The 18,958-nt window shown below is 42.0% G+C and overlaps 1 protein-coding gene and 1 long non-coding RNA gene across 2 annotated transcripts; one reads left to right on the top strand and one right to left on the bottom strand.

Annotated features, from left to right (window-relative positions):
• Positions 1 to 1,619: 1,619 nt before the first annotated feature.
• Positions 1,620 to 14,311, top strand: pou2af2a (POU class 2 homeobox associating factor 2a). Its single transcript, XM_086125549.1, has 5 exons — positions 1,620 to 1,699; positions 2,346 to 2,446; positions 9,037 to 9,076; positions 9,623 to 9,924; positions 13,141 to 14,311. The coding sequence occupies exons 1-5, from the start codon at positions 1,690 to 1,692 to the stop codon at positions 13,561 to 13,563; spliced, it is 876 nt and encodes a 291-aa protein (XP_085981675.1). The 5' UTR covers positions 1,620 to 1,689; the 3' UTR covers positions 13,564 to 14,311.
• Positions 14,312 to 15,957: 1,646 nt separating this feature from the next.
• Positions 15,958 to 18,760, bottom strand: LOC147197732 (uncharacterized). The gene is made up of 2 exons (XR_015102475.1): positions 18,593 to 18,760; positions 15,958 to 17,507 (listed from the first exon to the last, which is right to left on the bottom strand). It is a non-coding gene; the product is annotated as an uncharacterized LOC147197732 (long non-coding RNA).
• Between the last annotated feature and the right edge of the window lie 198 nt (positions 18,761 to 18,958).

Here is an 18,958-nt window from a genome sequence, read left to right as displayed (position 1 = left end):
ATCACAGCATTCTGTTGGCTCATTTGTAGCACCTGGTGGGCATTGGCAGTAGCGCCCTTGCATCGTTTAGGTTCTATTTGGCTGACAGAACGTTTTGTGTTGGCCTTGGTTGCTCTGAGTCACGAGCTGCCACACTGTTGTGTGGTGTTCCACAGCATTCAATTCTAGGGCCTCTGCTGTTCTTATCTGCTCCCTTTGGGTTCCATCTTAAGAAAACGCGGCATTTCCTTCCACTGCTATGTGGATGCCTGTCAGATCTATGACCCGCTGAGCAAAAAAGACGCTTTCTCATTGAGGCCACTTTTATCCTGTCTCGAGGAAATCAAGACCTGGGATGGCACTGAATTTCTTGAATGTCAAAGAAAAGAAGACAAGTGATGGTGTTTGGTCCCAGTGGCCCTTGTATGTCCCATCCTGTAGACTTGGGTCCCCTGGCTCCGAATCTTAAACCAACAGTCTCGAACTTGGGTCTTAAACTGGACAGTGATTTTAAATTGGACAGGTAAACTGGTGCTGTTGACAAATCCAGGTTCTTTCATCTTAGGCAGTTGTCAAAAGTACAGCCTTTCCTTTCTCAAGAGCACTTTGAAACATTAATTCATGCCTTCGTCACATCTCGGCTTGATTACTGGAATGCACTTTACAGTATTTTGGAGTCAGCCAATCCACCATTAAGTGTCTCCAGTTGTTCCAGAATGCTGCTGCTCACCTCTTGACTGGAACTTATAAGAGGGAGCACATAACCCCTACTTTGGCATCCCTTCACTGGCTTCTTATACGTTTTAGTTCTTTTTAAGATCCAATTATTTGTTTTCAAATATTGTATATAACTATAAATGGCCACACCCCACCTTACCTCTCAGAGCTCTTCTACCCCTACGCACCTGCTCAATGTCTCAGGTGTGCAGAACAGACACTATTAGAGGTACCGAAAACAAACTCGATATTCATTTATTGTTCAATTGTTTGTTGTATGAATTGTTTTTGCTCCATGTACAGCACTTTGTATACAGCGGTGGTTGTTTTAAAGTGCTCTATAAAAACAGTTGTTGAATTGTGTGTGTGTGTGTGTGTGTGGATATATATATGTGGAGATATATATATATATATATATATATATATATATATATATATATATATATATATATATATGTGTGTGTGTGTGTGTTGATTGAAGACTTCATCGCTTACGTATACAGTACGTGTCTATTTTGTCATCATGTCTGTTGTGTCCTGAAGCTCTTCTTTCTAAGTCTCAGAGAGAACAAGTTTCTTCCTTGTACCTCTCAGCCCAATCCTATGTGACATTGCCCGAATAGAGCGTTTAAAAGCTGTGTGACATAGTATGTGTCCATTTCCAAAAAAGCATGCGCACATGCTGGCCTCACTACTATGCACGCAATGTTTCTAACACAGAATCTTAAACGTGGATGCAAATAGTCCAAAAAAACGTCCTTAACAAATATTTGCATTTAAACAAATATGTTTTAAAAAGCTCACACTCCACATCTGCAGTGATAAAGTAAGGTGGCATGTTCCATGCGTACCTGCCCTCCTGACGACGTGGTTAAAGCTCTCACGGAGGCACACCACTCACCATGGTGCTCAACATTGGTATTCAGTTACTGTAGACAAATACAGCAGAAGAATAGAACGGCTTGTCTGTGTGTCAGACTGAACAACAGCATCATGGACACTGGTAAGCAACTTCAACTTTTTATATATATATATACTGTATATATATATATATTGCTTTTTCTTTGAGGAAATAAGTACTTTAGAAACTGTTTTCAATGATTAGGGCTGAATAATTCGCATTTGTCATTCTGTGTTGGTTATAGTTTTTATAGTCAGAATACATAGAAAAATTATATCCTGCATGTATGCATTTTTCCCAATAATCATAATATTTTTTTGCATTTCAACTACATATTTGGGCGTTTCTAAAATATTGTGCACAGTGTTATGTCTAATGAATTACAATTGACATTAGAATCTTAATATGTTCTGCCCTCCATTTTATGTATGATAGTTGAGTTAAAAAAAAAAAACGCCTGGTAACTTTTTCAAATGAAAGTTTTAATTAAATGTTATGGCATGAAAAACTGGTGTAATGTACGTCCAGTTAGCATTGCATTTGCACTGGCCATCCCAAAGACAATTTCCACGACATTGACACATGACTCCCAAAGAGTTACTCCTTTATATTGCTAAACTGTGAAACATTCAAATCAACATATTTGCAGCATAATCATGTACTCTACGTGACACTGCAATGCCCGACACATCGGAACCGCTTCTGCATTTGGGCTATGTCTAGTCACACTGGTTTTATTGCCTAATAGAATATTCAAAGAGAGTGTACCAGGGCGTCCGAGTGAAGCACACAGTCAAAGACCTGTTGGCAGAGAAACGATCCAGACAGACGAACGGGCCAAGATATAGTGTAAGTACAACATTCTAAAAACCACTACGCTTTTGTCCCTTCCTGTCTCTCCATCTATTTTCCCCCTCCCTGACCAAACCTCAAGGCCACAGTTGACATTCTACTGGTGGCCTTTTAAAAATCTCCCCGTCTGTTGATGTTCAAGCTGGTTATGTGGACGAAACCTCCACGGTTGATCCATTGTCTATCTTGTAACCACCCTCCCCGAGCTTTCTTTGCTTAGAAAAGCCGTCAAGCTCTTGCAAAGCCAATCCGCAAATAGCTAAGCACGGTGCTGAGAGGATAACAAAAGAGCACTAATTCACTGCTAGCAATAGTGATGGCCATGCTTTCCAAAAACCTTCTGTGTGCTGGAGGAGGGAACGGGTGGACGAGTACCATAGAGAGACAGTGAAAAGCTCGTGCAGGAGGCTGCCTATGCAAAGTTTGAGCCGTACACACCTGCAGGCCTGCATTGTCCGCAGTCTTGCACAGGCCACAGACAACCGCTCTATTGTTGCCTCAAAAACACACAACAACACGCATTCTCACTTGCAGTCAGGCTTCGCTTTAGGCATCGACATGCACAAGCAAGACTGCTTTTTCATCCAAGCCACCTGACACAAGCTTGTTGCAGGACAGTGTTTGCTTTTATGCTGGAATCAAACAATCACTGATTGAAAATGCCTTTTATTTACGCATATGTGAGACATAACCAGGGAAGGGCAGCACGGTTGGGCCTGTGGTTTGGATGCCTATCTCGCAGTCAAATGTTCTGTGTCCAAATCTCCACTTACATGGGGAGTTTATTAAGGGCATTGCAGTTTCCTCCCACATTTCAAAAAGATGCATGTTGGACTGAACTGAAGACTATAAATTGCCTAAAGGAATGGATATAATCTTGAATAGCTGTCAGTTTAAGTTGTATCTCCACCTATCACCCAATGTTGGTTGTGATGGGCTTCCGCCCACCTGTGACCCGAAACAGAATTAGCAGTGGGAAATGGTTGGATGGACATGACACAGAAACATTGAGCTGTATCTCAGAGGGAAGTCGAATCTATTCATCCATCCATCCATCCATCCATCCATCCATCCATCCATCCATCCAATCTATTCACCCATCCATCCATTATCCAAGTCACTTATCCTCAAGAGGATCACGGGTGTGCTGGAGCCTATCCAAGCCATCTTTGGGCAGTAGGCGGGGGTACACCCTGAAGTGGTTGCCAGCCAATCGCAGGGCATGCATAGGCAAACAACCATTTACACTCACAGTCATTGGGTGTAAATGACTGTTAGTAAATTTAGAGTGTTCCATTAACCTACCATGCATGTTTTGGCATATGAGAGGAACCGGGAGTACCGAGAGAAAACCCATGCAGGCACTGGGGATAGATAACATGCAAACTTCACACAGAAAGCCAGAATCTGGAATCGAACCCTGCATCTCTGCACCGTGAGGCGGACGTGCGAACCACCAAAGTTTAATCTATGCTGAAGATAAACGGATAAAGCACACTTCTGAAAAATCATCCAAAACGTCATTGAGATTGCTTTAAAGCAGAAGCTAGATAAAATAGTAGACTGTGAACTGAACATTTTCAATCTTGTGATTTATTACGGGCGGCCCGGTGGTCGACTGGTCAGCGCGTCAGCCTCACAGTGCAGGGTTCGATTCCAGTTCCGGCCTTCCTGTGTGGAGATTGAATGTTCTCCCCATGCCTGTGTGGGTTTTCTCCGGGTACTCTAGTTTTCTCCCACATCCCCAAAAACATGCGTGGCAGGTTAATTGAACACTCTAAATTGTCCCTAGGTGTGAGTGTGGGAGTGAATGGCTGTTCTGCTCTGTGTGCCCTGCGATTGGCTGGCAACCAGTTCAGGGTGTACCTGAAACACAGCTGGGATAGTCTCCAGCACGCCCCGCAACCCTTGGATTAGAAAATGGATGGATGATAAATTACAGTTATCATTCTATTGTTCCTGGAAAGTGAAAATAAGTGTTTTCTACATTTGACATCCCACAGACAAAAGTGTTGTGAACAATCCTGTCAAATTTGATTGATTGAGATAATCTCCAAGTATGTACATAAGAAAAATATAACTAATTTTTGTAGGGCAGGATCTTCATTTTCATGCCGGGGTGTAAATCCCTCGGAATCATTGCAGAAATCAATGAATTGAATGAACAACAAACATAATCATCTGATAAATATTTCAACGGAACCCCCTGACCGCAAAGCACAACTATTAGGTGGGGGTCACACATGGACGCACGGCCGTGGGTGCAAGATGGTCTCCGATTGCTCACGTCACATGTGTGACCAAATACATCATCCGCAAGGGGAGAACTCTCAGTTTCCAAGTATAAATGCACTTTGAGCGTGCCAGTGTCATGCACAGACGTCACTGAGTCTATTTCTTCTTCCACTTAAACCACCCTGATTTTAATGGAAACGAGGGGATCCGCTTCGATTGGCATACATTACATAAATGCCCCCCTGATGCCAATTTCTACCTGTGTAAAGTGTAGGAAAATGCTAAGCAAAAGAACCCCGCCCCACTTAGACTGAGCTCTATGCTAGACTTGCGCTGAGCCTGAAAATGTGACCCGTTGACTCTCAACGCTGTCCGTGTTTCCGCTAATTGCACAAAACCATGCTCAGCTGAAAAATGTATGCCTCATTGTCTAGCACCTTTGTTTTGCCCACAGCATGGGAAAATACGAGTTTTGTCGTCATGGCCCCACCAAATGAGACCAAGGCATTATCGAGACAAAGACAAGACCAAGATGATATCCAGCCCCACCCACCCCCCAAAAAACTACAACAACAACAAAATGACCAGTGTCTGTTTCATTATTTGCAAAAAAAAATGTGCCTTGTGCAAACAAAAATCAAATTACAGAAGCCAGAAAAACACATCATGCATCACTACAGTCAATATGAATTACCTCTTATTTTAATGAAAGAAATCAAATTTCACTTTGAATTTACTACTCTTAACCCTTTCAGAGACAGCAGTTACTACAGTGGACAGCTTATCAGGTTATCAGGTTACAGGTTAGCATTATTTGTGCTTCAAAATGATCCTTACTGAATTTTTATTGAATTAAATATGCTTGAACATTTTTTAAGCAATATTTGTTCTCAAGGCGGCCAGGTGAAGAGTGGTTAGCACGTCGACCTCACAGTGCAGAGGTACCGGGTTCGATTCCAGCTCCGGCCTCCCTGTGTGGAGTTTGCATGTTCTCCCCGGGCCTGCGTGGATTTTCTCTGGGTACTCCGGTTTCCTCATACATTCCCAAACATGCGTGGCGGGCTGATTAAACACTTAAAATTGTTCCCAGGTTTGAGTGTGAGCACGGATGGTTGTTCGTCTCTGTGTGCCCTGCGATTGGCTGCAAACCGGTTCAAGGTGTTCCCCACCTACTGCCCTAAGACAGCTGGGATAGGCTCCAGCACCCCCCGCAACCCTTGTGATGATAAGGTGGTTCAGAAAATGGATGGGTGGATGGATGGATGGATGGATGGATAGTCTACTTATAAGATGTTTCTGTGTCCTGATGATTTTTTTTCGTGCAACCACTTGCCAAAACCCCCCAAAAACAAACAAACAAAAAAAATAGTAAATTCAACACACCGGCCTCCCACATTCCAAAACATGCATGTTAGGTTAATGCAGTGTTTCTCAAATCGTGGGGCGCGCCCCCCAGGGGGGCGCGAGGCTCCGTCAAGGGGGGCGCGTTTGACCTCGGGGAACATGTTTTTTAATTTTTTTAGTCCTAAAATAACGTGCAGTTGCACCTCCACTACGTTAGGGGGCAGTGGTGCTCTAATTGGCAGAGTTTGTGCAGGGAGCATTCTAAGGGAGGAAATAAGACGAGGGGTATGTAGCACTTGGCTTCACTGTGACTGCGGTGGCAGACGAGGAAAGATCGGTGCGTTTACTGTGTCGAAAAATGTTGGTTGCGGACAGCATGAAGCTAAATAAATTAAAGCGTCACTTAAAGACATTACACCCCAATCACGCTGATAAGCTGCTAGAGGTTTTTTTTCCAGCGAAAACGTGCCGAATGTTGCCAACAATCATGCCGCTTTGTGACTGCTACTTCAGTAAACTAAAATACAGGTCCCGGCTACACATTGAGCAGGAGCCGAGAGTTGCTGTGTCCTGCTTCAAACCTCGCTTAGAAAAGCTGTGCATTGCAAAACGTGCTCATTGTAGCCATTAATCCAGACATCATCTTTGATTTCAAAAAAAAAAAGCACAAATACTTTTATATATTTTTGTTTTGCTGGTTAAAGTTTTTTTAATATGGTTCTTCTGAGATAATGTTGGTGATTAGTTTGAATGCATTATTAGTTATTGATTTTATGTAATTTTTATTTTTCAGTATTTGTATGGTTTGACATGGTCAGTCAAAAAATATTTATAGTTAAATTAAGGATTTAATGTAATTTTTGAATTTCAGATGCACTTTAAATATTTTCTGTTCCAGTTACTAAAGCTGTTCTTTGTTGTAAGTTGGTCCGTATTTCTTTCTTTTTTATTCTCTTATACGTTAATAAGGATACAGTATTATGCAACGGTGTTCTTTTACAATTTTATAGACAAATGATACTATTTATAATTATGCAGGGGAGGGGGTGCAAGATGTTTTCCTCTTCCTAGGGGGGGCATGACAGAAAATAATTGAGAACCGTGATTGTGAGTGTAAATGGTTGTTTGTCTAAGTGTGCCCTGCGACTGGCTGGCAACCAGTTCAGGATGTTCCTCGCCTACTGCCCGAAGGCTCGATAGGCTCCAATACGCCCGCGACCCTCGTGAGGATCAGTAGATTGCGGATTGATTGCGGATGGATGGAAATTTAACAACCTTTTTTCAGTGGAAGAATATTATTGTTATCATCATAAAACGATGCCAGCTCTGAAGTTGCCTCCCCACTGTGAATGTAATTTACTTTGGATCATCATGGCAAAAGCACATTCACAGCCGTCAATAAGCATTTGTGAAACAGAAAATATATAATCAGAAGATTAAGAAGGCTAAGCCAATCAATATATATGTCATAAGATCAAAATAAAACATTGTCTGATCATATTAGTGAACCAAAGAGTTTGTACAAGTATGCAGATAATAACTGGAATGAATATATTACACCGCCGTTTGTGCCAAAAAAACAATGAGGTACCTTGGCTGGTCATCAATATTTAGACCACAACAGCTGATGGTGGCCATAGCGATTTAACAGCAGCTTTAAAACAGTGTGGTTATGTCTTGTTAATATATTGGATCCTTTTTATGAACGCAAAAAAAAAAAGGACATGTCAACATATGCATGTGTTCGTGTGTGAGGGTATTTGGTCTCAGTTCAGGGCCTTTTCATTGCACTGTTTACTTTTATGTTTACAAAAGGTGACTCACAAAGACACAGGAGTACCAAAGCTATCCAGGCCTTTCATTGCCTGTCAGAGCAAACATTGACCACAGAGTGAGTTGTCTACTGTTCGAAATGGGGACAAGACTGCCATAGGCGTGGTTATGGATGTCGTCTTTACAAACACGCCCTAATATCAAATGATCCCAATCAAGGATGCAATATAAACATTCATATGTTGAATATTGTCACTGAAAAATCTGTGCTTTTTCAAATAGTACTGTCTGGGTTTGTTGTATTTTCCAAAGAAAGGATGGCACCTAACCAGACAGCCACACACACGCAGTATGAACTTAAACATGCTGATTTCCCTACAAGGCTTTCAGAGATGCACTGAGCCGTACCTGGGCCATAAGAGGAAGTCTTAGCATTGGCAAATCACATTCAAATTTTGTCCTCAAAATTTGCTTGCCTCCCAGCCTACATGGGCTTCATATTATCAACTCTTTCATGTCGGCGATATGCAAACAAGAGCGCTTATCTCTTGTCTTTTCCCCACATGCGGCTAAACTCGGTTTTTAGGTCTTAAAACTGACAAATATGACATTTTAGCGAGAGAGAGAGAGAGACAAACTCAAATTGATTTGACTAAATAGGGTTCCTCAAAAATACGGTAACCTGTCCATTGAATTCATTTGGTTATCTCAATGCAGTTTTCCATGACCAGACTTTGCACTCGACAACAACAACAAAATGAATCCCACAAGAAGAAGTACTTCAACAGACAGCAGTGTGGTGTTAGCATGATGCTACAATGATGGAGGTCGACTATCAACTTCTCCTATGACTACCAGTACGACTGCTGCTACTAAGCAAAACATGTAACAAATGGAATAGCATCCAAGCCTTATTCTAAAATGTTTGAAATTCGTTTTTGCTCATCAATTTGCTCCATTCCGTACATTGAGGACTCAAACTTAGAATGTTTCCAAATTGGAACAGAAGAAATGAGATGCACTTTGCCGTGACTGTCACTCATACCCTTTCATTTCTTTTGATTGTCTTTTGAGATATTTGTAGACCTTCGGTGAAATTCTTGAATTGTTTTAATTCCAATTGAATTCTTTGTTTGGTACAAAAAAAATACCTGTAGCATGTTTGCTGTCAAGTAAGTAAGAAACGTAAAAAGGATTTAAGTGTTGTTCACGTGTCTTTTTTTTTGTCTTAACAGAGTGGTTCAACAACTCCACCTTCTTTTGTTCAGATGTCAGGTGAGAAAATGACTCAGGGAAAAAAAACCCCAGCAACTTTAATGAATGAATAAAGGACCAAATACACTGTTCACTTTATACTCACCGGCCACAACATTCCTGAACCTTTAATATATTAAGAGAACAACATTCATGTTGTTTAGTATCATTATAGTTTGCATTAGTGTGTCCTTCTGATAGTGGTTACCCTTCTCACAAAGCTAAATAACAAACTCAAATGTGACACCTGCGATAAGCTGGAAACCCATCCAGGAAGTACCTGACCTCTTGCCCACCCTCATCTAAGAGAGGCTCCATCTCACCTGTGACTCTAATGAGAACAGGTGGCAGAAACATTGGATGCATGGAAAGGCAAGAAACATTTCCTGACTTGTGAAACGAAGTTCTTCACCATTCAAAACCACAATGATGAACATATTGCCCAAGTCATGTCGTTGCAGAGCAGCATGATCATGTTTACAGGGTAGAGTACTTAGTGTGTCTCATAGAATCTTGAAGCAAATTGTTTTCGTAAGTTCATAAAAATTGTCCCACTCTTTCCTACAGGGTCTCATATGTTACCCAGCTACTACGGTATGAGGCGTCCTTTCATATCGGATTCGGACTTTGGTCCATCTACCAAGCAGTTCTCACCAGATGTGTACCCATCCACCTTTGGAGGCAGACCACTGGGCTGTGAGACATCAAGCTTCTCTTTCATTGACACCTACTACCCTGACACTTTCAGTGAATACCGCAACACCACCACCACCACCACCTTCTCAGGCTCTGGTGGATCTTTCCTACCTTCTTCGTCCCTATCATCGCTTTTGCCTCCTTTCAGTGGAGAGTCATCACATGTATATATGGTAGGAATCTTTGCCATTCTTAGTCTATTCATAGACTGTATCCACCTTATTACTGTACTTTAGTAAATTCATAGAGAAACGATTATGCGTGCGACTTCCCGGAAAATAATTCTGGTCAGAGTTTTGCTATTTGGTACCATGGGTTTCATTTCACGGAGTTGTTTGAACGTTTTTTTTTCACCCCCTTTTCCAAACGGTCCTAAGCTCCTTTGGCATTGAAAAATGTCTTGCACGGCTTGGGGCGGTTGCACTACAGTGAAACTCCTCTGTAACAAAATCATGTTTGCAGCAAGAAATATTTCACAACAGGTGACTTTTCACTGTAGTAATTTTATCTCAGACGTAAACATGAACACACCCAAAAAACATATATGTGTACTTTCAATTTTTATTCCAATAGTGCATAAGCATGAGCATACACTTATTTGACACTTCATACAGCCAGCGTAGAAAGAAAAAAAGGGAAAGCAATTACGAAATTTACGATCCGCATTTACTTTCACTTACACCAATTTCTTGCATAATGTCTTTTATTTTGCATCCTCCATCTTCCATTTTTATTGCCTTTATCTTGTCTTCAAGTGTTAAAGCTTTCCTTTCCCGAACTCCTTGGTATGCAAAGGTCCGTTTTGTCGCCATTTTAGCAATGCAACGTTCGTGCTGCATCTGAAACAAATACTTCCTGTACTACTGCGCATGTGTAAACCAGTGTGGTGGTTGCTGTTGCCGTTTCCGGATGAAGCAGTAGAGGTCACTGTGGCATGCTGAGGTTGGATTAGATTTTTGTGGAAGGCTTGTTTTCGTTGTAGTGAGTCTCGTTGCAAGGCAAGAGCAGAGGAAAAGATTTCGTATAACTCAACAGGGGGACTTTTCGTTGTAGGGGAGCAGAAAAGTGGGAATGGCTTTCATGCATAAAAATATTTTCACACAAGGGGGTATTTTTGCCCATGTAAGTTTCGTTGGAGAGGAGTTTCACTGTAACATCAGAAAAAGTTCAATCTGTGACTACAAGAGCAATTGTTTTGAAATGGCACACCGGACCAGGAGGAGAGAATGTTGTGATAAACGTTTCCAGCCACTGCATGTGAATGAGGATCACACACACACACACACACACACAAAAGTGTGAGAATCTTCATTTGAAAAGACCACCTCAACGTACCTCTGCTCCTTCTCATTTTGTGGACAAAGAGCACGTTGCCACAACACACACATTGAACATTGTGCCCAGAAAACTGTCGTGAGCACTTATGGAGAGGAAGAGGAGATGCTCATAAAATTCAAAACATTGGGGTCGATTGTCCTTATATTTGCAGCAGGTGGTTGAAGTTGACATAAGTAGAGATTGTTAAGGAATTATTCCTCTCTGTCTGTTGGACCTGAAATTAACGAACACGCGGAGGAAGAGAAAGGCCACTTTCTCCCCCAACAAGATGTTCACAGAAACTTTAAAGATTTATGATGCGGCTTAATGATGTCGAGCGATGTGAATCTTTTTTACATTAGGCTAAATAAGAGTGTGACCAACATTGTTTAACAAATATACCAACTTACTTGTCATATACCTGTAGATGCTAATGCGCCCCAGAGCTATTGAGCTCCCTGATTGCAGGGGTGGCCAACCGGCGGCTCGCGAGCCACATGCGACTCTTTGGCTGGTTCAGTGCGGCTCCCGGGCGTTCACATGACAAGCGTCGAAAACGCCTCCGCGATGGCGCTGACATTCAAACAACGGCACTATGTACAGCCGAAATTATGATGTCAGCCTATCATCAAGCCTGTTACTTGATTGACATACAGGGCAACCAATCAGATGACAACTGAATCACTGCTCATGCGCAAACAACGGCACTAAGCGCTAAGCTCGTCAGCGAATTACCCCAGATTTTAAGGCAGGGGTGCCCAATACGTCAATCACAATCGACTGAGAGCCAGCGGACTGGTCCCAAGTAGACCGCGAGGATTGGGAGGAGGAAATGGTGGGGGGACTTTGTGTGTCTGTGTGTGACGTTGCGGCTGTCGCTCATCTCGCCGTGCGTGCTTGCCTGCTTATGCGCAGGTGTGCGTGGTTGGGCGCCCGCGTGCGTGCGCGTGAAAATGCTTGCACGTGCACGATCGGGTCGATCGCGGGAGGTTCGTCGCTTCAAAAGTCGATCTTCGGTCAAATATGTAGCAAGCTGACCTAAGTAGTAAGTAACCACTGCAGCTACCATGCAGACAGTGCCTGTTTCGAGTGGCAACAACGGAATACAAGCCTCATTTGAAGAGGATTTTTCAAGAGAAGGAATGCCAAAAGTCCCTGCACATATGCGCTAAGCAACATGCATGCTAAGAGAAAAAGGTTATTATATTTTTGTTTGTGGACTTGGTTGAACTGGGAGTTTGTGTGTGTGTGGGACAGTGCACACAATATTCATTGTTGAAAATGACTGGCCTGTGGTCTTTGTACTGTAGGAGTGAATTTCTGTCATCATGTTGGTGTGTGGCATTTACAATCCATGTAGCTGAGCAGAGGTCTGTGTGCGTGTGTGTGTGTGTGTGTGTGTGTGTGTGTGTGTGTGTGTGTGTGTGTGGAAGGGATGCAGTGATGTTTATGTGTGCCCATGAGCATGAGGTGACTCTTTGCAGTAACACCGAAAAAAAATGGCTCTTAGTCCCTGACTGGTTGGCCACCGCTGCCTTATTGCCTCACTGTCTGAAACAAAAAAAGTTCAGAAAATAGATCAACATGGGACAGTACCTTGTCGCTGGCCTCTTCATACTGTCATACTTTTTTTTTGTTTGCTAGCAAACTGAGATTTTGTCAAATGGGTGCCCTTTTTTCAGCCCAGGAAAGGTGGTCTGACTTCTTTATTGTCTGATTTAATCGAAACAGGAACTATCCCCCGCCACCCCCCAGCACAAACATGCCCAACAGTCTAATCGGTCATTTACAAGTAAACTGTAGTAAAAAAAATATGCTATACTAGATTTAAAAAATGCACAGGCACATTTTGACCAAGTCAGTTATTCTTTCATATACCACTAGTGGGAGGAGCCTGCATACCACTAATGGTGCTTGTACCACACTTTGAGAATTCATACATCCATATGCCATACCGCTTATCCTCATGACTGAACTAAACCAAAAGTGACTCCCATGCCGACATGGGCCCACCAGTGGCTGGTACACCTTGTTGGGAAACATCGGTCTTACTCTTGTTTTATCCTCCTCAGAGAGACTCGTGGGAGCAGTCGGTTCCAGAGCCAGTTCCCCAGGTGGATGCTCTCTGTCCAGACGACTTGGCTTCTGTCAGCGTCCCATCATCTATGCCCGGCCCGGAATCTCAGGGGAGCCCCTCCCAACCAAGCCAAGGCTCGTCGTCAATGGGTCCGGGTTCCACCAGCCAGTCCTACACGCTGCACTCCCTTGAGGATGCACAGTACCACCTATTAACCTCCAGCAACTCCTACACAGCTCCGTCCTCCTCCTTCCCCTGTTCTCCCTACATGAACAGCGACTTGGCGTCCAAAATCGTCACAGAGGAGGCAGCAGATGGCCACACGAGTCTCCCTTTAAATATGGAGGCTCACACTTCTTGGGATAAGGAGGACGCCGTGAGCTCCTGGTGTCCCTACGAGCTAAGGAGGACCTACTGACTGTATCTCACGTGTCTGAGCTTTGAGTATTTTTCAGGAGAAAAAGGATCTGTGACTAAGATCACAGGGAGGAGTCGATGGACCTTAATTCAGTTGGTGTTGAAAAACTCAACAAGCACTTGGCCGTAGTGGAGAATCAAAGTCTCCACAAAGTCAAAGGACCACTAAAAACATGGCCCACTTCATCTGTAGAGGTTGCAATTCAACAAATAAATCTGATAACCTATTTGTTGTGTAGGATATTCAACACAATTTCCAAAAAAGCTACTCTTCAAATCATAAGGTTTCCCGATTGTGGGGACCCTAATTTGAAACGGGTCTAAAAATAACCCACACATTGAATGTATCATATGATTCTATCCTTCCAGTAAATAAATGATTTCTCCTTCTGAGAGGGCGCGTGACAGAATTTATTGCCACCCGAGACAAGATAAGTTATCTTGGCATTCTTGTCGCTTGAGTCGCGACTTTGAACTTATCAAACGTATTGAATTGAAGCGGCCCTGCAGCTTTGGCTGGAGTGATATCGAACACAACTGTCCACCATCGACATCTCCTTTTTCAGAGCAAGAGCCCAAATGTGACTTTGTTTGCTCTCGAGCTGCTGCAACTTCACCTGACTTTGATCACTGATGATCAGTAACTTCTTTTTTTTTTTTGTCATACATTTCTGCATGTTACTGTCTGAGCAGTTTTCTTTTGATGATGATTGATGTCACCGAATATGCAAATATATGTTTGGCGGCTTTTTGGGACCTTTCAAAGACAGATGCTCATCAAAAAATGTGAACATCATGAAAAAGTTGATTTATTTCAGTAATGCTGTTCAAAAAAACAAAAACAAACTCGTGTACTGCATACATTCATTCCACACAGACTGATACATTTCAAGTGTTCATTCATTTGAATTTAGATGATTGTATCTGAAAACTAATTTTAAAAAAATGACTTTAGACAATACAAAGAAAGGAGTTTTCGAAATTTTGCCCTTCCAAAAAGTAGATGCATGAAAAGTATGTACATGTACCGCACTCCATACGTAGTTGCGGCTCCTTTTACCTGAATTACCGCAGCAATGCGACGCAGCATGGAGTCGATCAGTGTGTGGCGCTGCTCAGGTGTTATGAGAACCCATGTTGCTCTAACAGTGGCCTTCACAGCTTCCTCTTCACAAGTCGACTCAGCAGCAGTCCAGTCCTTTTTTCTTTAGCCCAGGCAAGACGCTTCTGACGCTGTTTGTTAATCACGAGTGGCTTGTCACAAGCTATGCGACAACTGAAACCCTTGTCTCACATTTGTCTGTGCATGGTGGATCCTGAAGCTCTTGATTCCAGCTGCAGTCCACACTTTGTTAATCTCCCCCACATTTATTTTCATTGTTTTTTTTTTAATTCGTTTTCAGATCCAATCATCCACCCATCCATCCATTTTCTGATCCGCTTGTCCTCACAAGGGTTTCAGGGTGTGCTGGAGCCTATCCCAGCTGTCTTCGGGCAGGGTACACTCTGAAGTGGTTGCCAGCCAAACGCGGGGTACACATACAAACATCCATCCGCACTCACAATCACACCGAGGACGAATTTAGAGTGTTCCATCAATGTTCCACGCATGTTTTTGGAACATGGGAGGAAACCGGAATACCCGGAGAAAACCCACACAGGCACTGGAAGAACATGCAAACTCCACACTGGAAGGCTGGATCGAAACATGCACCTCTGCACTGTGACGCCAACGCGCAAACCAGTCGACCACTGCGCCGCCTGGATCTCAATCAGTCAATCAAGCAAGCTTTATTTCTATTGCACTTTTTATCCATAAACATGCAACTCAAAATGTAGATATAATCATCTAAATTAAAATGAATTAACACTTGAAATGTATCCGTCTGTGTGGCTTGATTGTATGCGTTACACAAGTTTGACTTTTTGAATAGAATTACTGAAATAAATCTACTTTTTCATGATATTCAAATTTTTAGGAAGAGCACCTGAATGTTGCAAAGTTATGTGTGATACATATCTAAGTACAGAATGTGATCATAAAACTACCAAACTAGTCAATATGTTCGGTAGTTCAGTACAAGTCAATATTCTTTTTTGGGTGAGGCCCATGGAGAAAAGTTGAGGATTTAGACGATGTTGATTTAAAGGTTTTGTTTAATGGTTTTCATGATGTTTAATAAAATATATTTCTCTTCAATGGCTTTAAATTCAAGAGAAGTATCTCAACAAAAGTATTTGCAGCAGCGTTATTTGTGCTATAATTTAATCTGAAACCAAGTAGAAAACATGCCTGTTCAAATTCAAAAGCAGGCTCATGTTTATACCTTTAATATTTGTTCCAAAATTGTGATTTGGACCTGCTGGAGGAATACAATATGAAACGTCATCAAAATGTAATTCCAAATGTCGTTTTATTAAATAAAAAAGGGCGGATTTAAACAGGAAAAAGTGATTTTTGTATCTGAGGAGGGGTTCGAGGAAAGACGACGTTCTCATTTTTGAACAGCAAGGGGCGACATTACATAGCCTGAGAGAGAGAGAGCGAGAGAGAGAGAGAGAGAGAGAGAGAGGTTTGAGCAAGAAACGTAAAGTACTGTGCATTAGGTAAGTGAAATACCGCAAAAAACTAAACTAAAATAAAAATATGCATGAGGAAAAGTACAAAATATAAAAACAAGACAGACTATAAAACATAGCCCTTATAAATGAATTCCCAAAACAGTATTTTAGGCACAAAGTGTGAACACCTTTTGATTTCCTCTGCAATATATGACAGTATTGACAATAATTAACGACTACTCTTAATGGTGACCCTAAAAACGGAATCAAAATCTCAAACTTGGCTTGAATGCTATTGCCACATTATTGTAGCCATATCGATCTGATGGAAAAGGCCGTTTGTCTATACGTGCAGTTTGCTCAACATAACTGAGCAAAAGTATGGCACAATGTATACATTTTAGTAGACGATATTATAACAACTCCAGTTTGCAAAACCCAAAAATGCATAACAGCAAACGAGCCAATACAGAATGAAACAAGTGAATTTAGACTGTGAGTCAACATGGTGTCCTTTATTTCTATTGGAAAAAAAATCGTTTTACTAGTTAGGTGCAACAACGGATAAAGAGAATAAAACTATTTTTTTTTAATACAGAGTCCAGTTGAATCTGAACCCCTTCTGACGTCATAATTGGACCCGTTTCTGCTCTTTCTGCACTTGCTGAAGGCCCGCGGATCCAAAGATGGCTACTGCCCTTTGCCACGCCCACCCGAGTCCCACTTTTCTCCGCTTTTTTCATTATAAAAGCATTAAATGTGTCCGATCGCGGTATTGACGCAAGGGGCGAGCCCTGCCAATATGTGATGATGGATTAAAGTGAGGTTGCGGTGTTTAAGTTGCGCAGAAGACGCACGGTTGCCCCCCTGCTTAATGAGGGGGTGTGCTGCTGTCATCTTTCAAAAGGAGGATAAATGAGTAGAAATATGATTTATTTTCGATCCAAATGTAAAATAAAGTGATCATCTATTAAAGATGTGCATATAGAATGCACCAATTTAGTGTATTTTGCCGAAAAATCGATATAACTCCGTTGCCTCTGAATATTCAAATCGAAAGTAACGCGCAATCAAATCATTGTCAAATCATTGAGTTCTAAGGGTTTTAAATAGTAGGCATGGAGGGAGAAAATCCCAAACTAATATGTTCCCAGCTGCATTACAATATTGTTGTATGCTCTGAGGCTGCTCTAAGAGATTTGGGTTGGTATTTTTGGAGACTTTTGTACAATTTTCGTTCTTGGTCATTGTGCTGAGGCAGAAAGGGACATTGAGGAGCCCCACGGGTCTTGATCAGGGAAACTTCTCATCATCTCTGTCGTCATGTCTGGTGAGTTTCGAGAAGGATTTTCATCAAGTCCAATCCACTTGTAGCTTTTTCTCCTGATAAATAACAACAACAACAACAAAAAAGAGAACATAAGTCATGCTTGAATTGTTAACTAAAGCACTAATTAAACCATGCGGAGAACATGTGTTTTCCCCTTTCACTTCGCGGCCGCAAATTTCGTCCAAAGTTGGATTTGTTGTCAGCTTAACAAAAGATGACAAATATTTACTATTTGATACCACCTTGTTCTTAGCTCATCGGGGGAGTCCTTTTTCATTCAAATTAACCTGTCCCTCTCACTAACCGTACTGTGCGATGCATTACTATTTTTTTCTATTACGTGTTAATTTGCGTTTTCACAGCACACATGATATTCATTTTATCCAACAACCATTAGCAAAAAATAAAATAAAAATAAAAGGAACATTTGGACAGTTTTCTTTGTCTTATGCAAGCTGACTTTGTGGAACAGGGAGTTATGACTAACGTGTTTCAGTGGGATGTGTCTGCCGTGCAATTTTTTGGCCCTCTCTTTGCCACGTTTAAGACAAATCATAGACTAGCATTTAGATGTATGAATATTTATCAGATGGCGTCCCTCGTTGTCGGGTTCCTGCCTTATCAAATTGGCATTCCCGAGTATTCCGAGCCTTTGGGCGAAAATCCCACGCACTGATGCAAACGTTTTCCATTGCATCTTTATTCTCATTCAGAGGATTTTTTCCCGACACATATGTTGATTATTTCAACCGTGCAGAAGGTCGATTTTAATATGTAACAGAGATCGGCGAGAGCAATTTGACTCTACGCGCAGCCCAGACGTCGCCCTTACACAAAATCAATAAATTCACAACATTCCTACTGAATCCTCAAGGTTTTCGCGCTCTAAAGTTGCGTTTGCACGCAAACCTAAACATTTACAGTGATTTTTGACACATCGAAGGAGTTCACTCATCCCACCGGAATACGGAACTTTTTTTCCCCTCTCCCATTCATTTGATTGTATTTTACGTGGACTTAATATCGACAAACCCAACCCGACCGACAACCACATTTTCACTTTAGATCAATGTCGGTCATAGCAATCTATTACACGTGAGAAATGTACAAGTTCAGTCGCATATTTTCTACATCTTACCAGAGTGTTCTGGTTTGGGTGGGGTGGTTGGAAGAGCGCGTCAAGCAGATCCACAGCTTAGAGAGGAAGCTTTCACTCGCTCCGTGGTGGGAAGTTTCAAGCCTAATTGCTGGAAGGGGCGCGTTGATCGGGGAAGAGCGCACAGGCTCACCCGGGTGAAGGAAACAGTCAATGAGTTATGGAGCGATTATGTGCGCTTCTACTCGTACTGTATTTACGCACGCTTAAAAAAACGGGGGGGGGGGGCTTGCAGCATAAAGAACAGAAAACACATACAAAGGCATTTCTTTTTAATTCCGTTTTTTTTATTATTGCATATTTAAAATACGTGCATGTTTCCCATATACCTTCAAGACACAGAACAGT

The sequence above is a fragment of the Hippocampus guttulatus genome, chromosome 12, assembly GCF_054856545.1.
Source record: "Hippocampus guttulatus isolate MCC_2025c chromosome 12, RoL_Hgut_1.0, whole genome shotgun sequence".
NCBI lineage: Eukaryota > Metazoa > Chordata > Actinopteri > Syngnathiformes > Syngnathidae > Hippocampus > Hippocampus guttulatus.
Note: the sequence above shows the minus strand (reverse complement) of the source record. Positions and strands in the feature narration are given on the sequence as shown.

Bases quoted from the DNA above. Each gene is read 5' to 3' on its own strand.
- pou2af2a (XM_086125549.1), top strand. The intron at 2,447-9,036 runs GTAAGTACAACA...TTGTCTTAACAG, and splicing joins CGAACGGGCCAAGATATAGT to AGTGGTTCAACAACTCCACC. The intron at 9,925-13,140 runs GTAGGAATCTTT...TATCCTCCTCAG, and splicing joins AGTCATCACATGTATATATG to AGAGACTCGTGGGAGCAGTC.